This window comes from Trematomus bernacchii, unplaced genomic scaffold (genome assembly GCF_902827165.1).
Source record: "Trematomus bernacchii unplaced genomic scaffold, fTreBer1.1, whole genome shotgun sequence".
NCBI classification, from domain to species: domain Eukaryota; kingdom Metazoa; phylum Chordata; class Actinopteri; order Perciformes; family Nototheniidae; genus Trematomus; species Trematomus bernacchii.
This window is the reverse complement of record NW_022987739.1, coordinates 22,389,590-22,397,258: the sequence shown is the minus strand read 5'-3', so window position 1 is coordinate 22,397,258 and position 7,669 is coordinate 22,389,590. Positions and strand designations below refer to the sequence as shown.

The window sequence follows — 7,669 nt, the reverse complement described above, 5'->3', positions numbered from 1 at the left end:
ACATCACGGGTTATGAAAGTCAGAGCTCAAAGGGCAGGAAGCAGCATTTGTCCTTGGTAGACCGCAGCGGCTGCAGAAATCCACCGAGCCCCGAGGATTTGCATACATTTCCCTCGCCGCATGCGTTTCCTCTCACCGTTGCTCTGCCTGGAGCTCTCTGGGGAAATCTGCAGGCAGCACAAGGCCACACGAGTACAGACATCTGAGCTAAGAAAAACAGCAGCTCCAAGTTTATTTCATGAATAATATGCACTAATAATAAATCCTTCTGTATGAATTATTTCAATAACATACAGTACTGTATGACCTCAAAAGGGGGAAGTAGGAGTACCACTATGAAACGTCAGTAAAAAACATCTTTATTCATTTATCATGATAAAAGATAAAGGGACTCAAACATATGTGGAACTGCACCCGAAACCCATCAAACGTACGTTGCAGAATTCTCCAAATGATCTCACAGCACAACACAAAATCAACCGTATTGCTGAGGAGAAAGGGATTTAGTTTCTTGACTAAACAAGAAGCACACAAAAGAAAAGTGAAATGAAAAGACAAAAATGAAAAACTAGCTCATGAAGGAGGCAGATTCTACCTCTTCAACGTCTTAATGAAACAGAGATGAATTCAGTCACGACACGGCCTGCAATACTGCGGAGTCAGTGGTTTTGTCTGACTGCAGAGAGTTAATGTTGTTCTCTGGGCACACAGATACAAATATTAAAATCAAACCACTCTGCGAATACTGATCGATGCATTGAAACTGGAATCACACACTCATTCATTTAGTCGGTAGTGTTACTGGACATTTAAATAAAAAGCTAAATGAAGTGTGTGATGATAGAACAAGAACATAAAAACTCTTGGTAAGGACACAGCTGTGAGAGTCGCTGACATAATTTGATCAATTTGGATATTTGTATTCACCCTAATACTATAGCAGCAACCATGATCTTTCTTATTTCGTGTATAAAGATGTTAACTGTCATATATTGGAGTATCAATACAGTTGTTGACATATGGACGTTTACTGTATGTTTTAGAACCTCCCAACTTCTTAACCACAGAAAACTGATCATAAGGCAAATAACAAAATCACTTTGTCAGCTGTAAAAGAGATGAGTTCACCCTGCTGCTATTTGATTCGAGGACAGCAGTTGTTTTAATTCATAAAACACACAAAGACCCTCGAATATGTGTCTGTTCTGTGGCTCTTAAATAGTTCAGCAATGGAAGCAGTCAGTTACCTGTAGTCTGCAAACACCGAGATGAGCTTTCTGTATTGCACCTACATAAATATTAACCGTGTAAAGTCACAACGTTCTGTTCTGACCCTACGGTGGCTGACAGAGGCCAACACAGAGAACAGGCTCCTTGTAAAAGATAATATGCAGTGACTTGTAAGACTGAAATGTTTATTTATTTTAACTTAAAGAAAAAAGGACAGTTTTTTCCAAAATAAAGAGGACTAAAATTAAACTAGAAAAATGTATTTTATGATTTGTTTTGAGGTTAATAATTGAAGGTTAAGCATGAACTTCTATAAATAATAAAATATGAGGAACTATCTGATCAAAAATGTATAATTAGCAAAAATAATTGTTTTAATAATTTGTTTTGTTTGAGCTTAAAAAGCATGACTATGGCAGAATCAGAGTAGCCATATTGCTAAATGAATGGATATGTTCTCTCTTTTGTCCCTTATTAGCCACCGTAGAGTTTCCCTCATGAAACCTGATCAGGCTGACCCGAGCAGTAAATTATAGTTGAATCCCACAGGTCTGTTATGAACTCTTTCACTCAAACTCAATATCGAACGCTTAAAAAGATGCTGACCCTTTACATTTTCATTAAAAAATATATATAGGCATGTATATACATTATTATTTCATTATCTGTAAACGTTAGGCTTTTTAAAAAAAAAAAATGCACCGATCTTGATAAAAGTGAATATTTAAAAAAGGAAAGAAAATAGCAAACAAACCACTAAACTCCTTTTTTGATTGATAGATGTAAAATAAATAGAGATAAGTTAAAACGTATGTACAAAAAGTAGTAGTTAAAAAAACACAACAACCTCCGAAATGTGGTGAGTGTTTGATTTGCGTAATTTGTACCGTTGTCGCTGAAAAAGTCACAGCTTGAAATGAAATGTAACAGACCGTGGAGCCGTCACAGTTGTCACAGCAACAGAAAGAGACAGCTGTTGACAGTCATATACTGTCTCGGTTGTTCAGTCACCAAAAACTGTTTTTTGCAACAACGTTCCTCCTCAAGCTGTTGGACGGATGTAGTAGTGCAGTTTGTAGTGTTAACCCCTCTTTCGTTGAAAAATAAGAAACTCCATTTCCCAGGTGTCCCCTCGTACACAATCTAGGAAAAGTCAGAACGTCTTTTGTGGGTCCCAGGCTGGATTTTTAGTGGTTGTTGTTGTAGTTAAGGCCTGGGCTGGTTGTAGTGTGCATGTGTGCGACAGAGTGTAACATCGGGGCTACACCTGATCCACCACGGCTCCCTCTTCTTTGGGCGGAGGATCTAACTGAATGGGAGTGACACCGGTTGGTTTCTTCTCACTAGGTGGTGAGACAGAGATGGAGAGACAGGAAGAAGGAGACAGAGAGTGGACAGGCAGTGGAGAAAGATGAGAAAAAGGAAATATAGTGAAATTTGGGTTTGCCGCTGCGTTGGGGGAAGGTTATCTGTTGGATTCTACTCAAAAGTGTCATTTTTCACCTACCGTATGGCAACAAAAACAAATAGAAACAATGGTTGTTGATGATTTACTATGAATAAATCTGCTTAAAGGTGGGGTAGGTAAGTTTGAGAAACCGGCTCGAGATCTCTAGAATTTGAAAATACACAACCGGAGAAAATCTGCCACTTCCTTACAGAGCCCCTCCTTCAACACACACGAACGCGCACATGACCAATGAGGGCACGAGATAAGTTTGTGCACAGATGGAAGGCTGACAGGCAGGTAGGCCATCCAGTTACTTTAGCCGGGCCGGCTAAAATGATTGGTCGTGCTTTTTATAGTACTATAGGCTTCCACAGATGACATTTTTTAATGGATTTGTTGTCAAAGCACTTAAGATATTCATTGCTATCGGGATGTTAAGAGCATTCCATGGAATATAACAAAAAGTGTATCTCGAGCCGGTTTCTCAAACTTACCTACCCCACCTTTAAATTAAACTACAGAAGACAAAAAGAGCAAACACAAGATACAAAAATAATTGTCCACAGTCAAAAAAGTATAAAAGTCAAGCTGAAGATCAGTAATGTTTGTTGTTGGGTCGTTGCTTTTGGGTCTCATCTTCCATAATTTGCGTTATGGATTCATGTACGAGTTATCGTCAAACCTTGATATCTATGTGGAGACGCCTGGGTACTACACCCAGTTTCCATGATCACACAACCATTGTTTCAATATTATTTAAGCAGGGATGTGAGTTCTGGAACAAGCACAGATCTAAAGAGTTATTACACTTAAGTTCTTAAGTTAAGTGTCTGAGTGAGCAGATGCACTTTAACCCAAACAGCTATCTGTAAAGGCATGTGCCTCGAACACACCGAGGAGCAACATGAAAGTGAGGCTAATCTTTTCCCCAAGTTTTCATTAACCAGATTTTTTAGATGATTTAGCCTCAGGTCTGCTTTTTCTGCGCAGTACCATCTGAAGCCACAAGATGCAATACTGCAGATGAACCTGTAAAGCTAATGATCGACCCTCATTCTTGCAATATGTTGTATTTCAGCAGTAGTAGAGTAGTATCTGCTTATTTGACACAAATACAATTGTGACATTTTATGACATTTTGAAATGTTTTCATTTCAAATGTGTAACTGAATCTGCGTGTCATATTTTTTTACTGAACACAAACATAGACAGACGAGGAAATGTACATAGGGTGGACCATGCAATCTTTACGAACAAAAGTATAACTGACGCATAAATTGAGTTTACTCACGAGTATGGGGAGATTGGCACGGCCACCACCAGGACATGATTTCTTTTCCTGAAGAGCCGCCACAGGCCGCTGTGGTATCCCCGAACATCCAGGTCCCAAACATGGAGGCACTGAGCAGCAGAAGAAGGACACAAATTATAATCCTGTTCATTATGGAAAGGTTCAGCAAAAGCATAACACATATTTGCCTTATATATTTTCTTCCTGTGACAAAGGTAAGGCGTCAATATCAGTTTACGAAACAGCTCTAAGAATAAACTGTAGTACCTGACCACCACAACTATAAAATGACCAAATATAATACCCAAAACATATTGACAGTGAAGGTTAGTTTAACTTATATATAAGCTAATTTACACAATTAATCATCCGCTCTGCAGAGAGGCTGATCGGCTGCAATCTGCCATCCCTCCACGACCTGCACGCCTCCAGGACCCTGAGGCGGACAGGGAAGATAGTGGCCGACCCCTCCCACCGTGGATACAAACTGTTCACCCCCCTCCCCTCTGGCAGGAGGCTGCGCTCCATCAGGACCAAAACCTCTCGCCACCTGAACAGTTTCTTCCCCTCCGCTACCGGCCTCTTAAACAAGGCCCGGCCCCCCCACTGACACTTTACCTCAGCCACAACGTAGACTCTATGCATTACATTAATGCACACAATGTACAACAATATCTGTTTTCTTTTCTTATTACTGCCGATTTTTATTTTTATTCCGTATTTTATTCCATTGCATTGCAATGTAAAAACTGTTATATTTAACTATATTTTTTCTAGTACTCTATCTGTGTTTTAATTGTTTTACTTTTATGTATGCACCACGACACCTAGTCAAAATCCTCGTAAGTGTAAACCTACCTGGTAATAAACCGGTTTCTGATTTCTGATCTGATTAACAAAATCTATCAAATTGAACAAATAAATCACAGGAATATAAACCTAGCTTAGGTGTTTGATGTGAAAGAATACAGAAACAAATATTATACAAAGCGAAAAAAACATTTACATTCACAAAGTGGCCAAAATCTGATCAGCTCATTTTCAGACCGGTTTTTATATGATGGATATAGATATAGATGGATCAGGACAAAAAGAGAGAGAATCTTTTTTCCTGAAACTTTCAGAATCTCTTCACACAGAGAGGACACATATTTATTGTAAAATACATGAAAAAGTGGATTTGCATAACAGGTGACCTTTAAAACAAATAAAATATATTTTACTGAATTCAGGGACTGCCTGAAAGGTAGGACATCAATGGAATAACTGATGGTATGATTTGGGAACAGGTGGTTAATCGTTTCTATTAACCACTGACATGGACCTATTAAAAGTCCACCAGCCATGTTCCAGCTCTGACTGAGTACCTTGGCGAGCTCTGTCCAGGTGGAGGTGTCTGTCTCCGTCTCCATCTTAATGAACATGACGTAGGTCTTCCCCTCTGTGTCTGGAAGGAACGAGTCCTCACACGGGTTCTTGCTGTGGTCCAGCACCTCTGCTTCCCTGGGAACACACACACACAACATTGAATTTAAACATTCTTAATGTCATCTACATCACCTACAGGCTCAGTGTGTATCACACTCACTTCAGCAGGTTCAGGATCTCCACTTCATACGCATCCTTCTTTAAGCTGTAAAGAACACCAAGACTGTGACTGTGTTGCATAATTATTTTCCACAAAAGGACTCATGATATGAAAAGCATAAAACCGGTGATAGGAAATCTCAAAATCGGAGATTACAAACCTGTAAACATTCTTCAGCTGCACGTTGGGAACAGTGTTGAACTTGTGTTTCTTGAAATACACCTCCTGAGACAGAAATAGACATTAATTATAGATCATCAAATAGTGTTTCACCTTGAAGATTAAGAAAAAACACGTCTCACAGAATATTTTGTTGTCTACAGGACTATTCAAGTCAATTACAAAAAAAGTATGACAGCAGGAAAATAAATGGCCTTATATAAGACTTCAATGCTGTATGGTTTCACCCTGCGTTACAGCTTTAACGTATATTATAGAGCTTTATTATTTAAATTAAAGAAATATAATAACGTTTCTCTGAGATCTTACGTGGAAATATCCGTTCATGTTGAGGCCGATGATTCCAAAATGGTAGGAGCGGGACACATCGGGGATGACGCACTCTCTGCCTTTCCTCTGCTCAGGCATTCGCATCCACATGTCCCAATCCCACAGCTACAAGAGAAAACGCACACAAAGAGTTCTCAGGCACATGCAGGTGGTTTCTGCACTTTCTTACGCCTTCAAATTCAAACCTTACACACACATTCCGACCATTTAAAAAAGTGTCCCCATCTTTCTTTGAGCTCTGGTTTGCTCATACGGCTATTTAGCTCCTCAATATTCTACTTTCTTCATTACCTAGTATCTACTTATGTCTAACATTGTCTGCAAACGTCAATACACTAATCCTTAATTGACTAAATAACTGAGATACAGTATAGTATAATTTTCAAAGGAACCATAACTGGTAACAGATGAAGAAAACATGCAAAAGCACCGGATAGGGTTCATAAATCTTGCACCTTCTCAGGGGTCGGCCACTTGGGCTCCAGCTCGTCCTTGTAGAGGCTCTTCTTTAGCACCCAGCCCAGGCCGGGCATGCTCTCCACTCTGTAGAGCAGGGCGGGGTCTTCTGCTGTGTGCTCATAGCCCTGAACAACAACAACAACCAAAACAAAAGCTGTCACATATGCAACTTCTCTGTGGGCATCAAGCCTTCCTGCAGGTCAATCAGTGGGTAGGAAAATAATGAGGCCACATTGAGGCAGAAAGAACATTAAAAAAGGAGAGAATAACAAGATAAAGTGCTTTGATGTTCTATATTTAGGAGCACAGAACAAGAAAACCAGATCCTGTGGTGTCTCCTTACACTGTGGATCATGTTGAGTTACACCCCGGGGTTAAAAGAGAACTGATAGATCTCCTCATCACATGTTCTTTTGTTGAGTCCAAACAATCCTATCTCCTCCAGAGATTTACAGATGTCAGTTACGCAGCCGAAAACAGGTAACGAGACACACATATGCATCAAAAGGATAATCAGCTATTGAAAGTCAATATGCCTTTGGCTGTCTGAACTGGGCTATGTGTAAAGCAGAATGCGTGGGAAGAAAATAAGTTATATTATGTAAACAGTGGAAAGTCCTTACAGATTTGTACACAGTTAAGTAACTAATGGCCATAGTTATTAGCAAGCGTTTATTCGAAAAAAAACTAATATTTGGTCCAGAATATAGCCTTTACGTTAAAGAAACGTTAAAAATTGCTTAGCCATGGTAGCATTTAGTCAAGCAAAATTGATGCCTGCTCATTTTTACAAGTAGGCTAGCATACAGCCAACCCCTGTTTCATTGGCCTGAATATGAAAGTCAAAGGTTGTCTGGGAAAATGTTCCAAAATAGAAAAACCATTGTTAATCAGGTATCGGGGTTTTCATGTCCGTACAGCTTAGCCTTCTAATATGCATTCGTCAAATGCAATTGCACTTACAAATAAAAATAAATTATATAAAAACTTTGCGGTAGACATGGAGCTCACAGACATACTTATTAAGCATCACTGCTGGAATGCTTCTTTGATGCAAGTTCATAAATTCTTCCTCAGTTTCAACTAGACAGGCCAATAATGTATCGAGAACATAAATAAATATGAAGGCTGGCTAAAAAGG

General features: G+C 39.4%; 1 protein-coding gene across 1 annotated transcript in view; it reads right to left on the bottom strand.

The window, feature by feature from the left end:
- Positions 1-338: 338 nt before the first annotated feature.
- pomgnt1 (protein O-linked mannose N-acetylglucosaminyltransferase 1 (beta 1,2-)) overlaps positions 339-7,669 on the bottom strand; it is a 24,277-nt gene continuing 16,946 nt past the window's right edge. The window contains exons 16-22 of the mRNA XM_034147206.1: positions 6,525-6,653; positions 6,049-6,174; positions 5,720-5,784; positions 5,560-5,604; positions 5,339-5,474; positions 3,972-4,081; positions 339-2,573 (exon numbers count right to left, since the gene is read on the bottom strand). Of these exons, the coding sequence (XP_034003097.1) occupies positions 2,492-2,573; positions 3,972-4,081; positions 5,339-5,474; positions 5,560-5,604; positions 5,720-5,784; positions 6,049-6,174; positions 6,525-6,653 (693 nt within the window). The 3' untranslated portion in view covers positions 339-2,491. The remainder of the gene's footprint in view (positions 2,574-3,971; positions 4,082-5,338; positions 5,475-5,559; positions 5,605-5,719; positions 5,785-6,048; positions 6,175-6,524; positions 6,654-7,669) is intronic.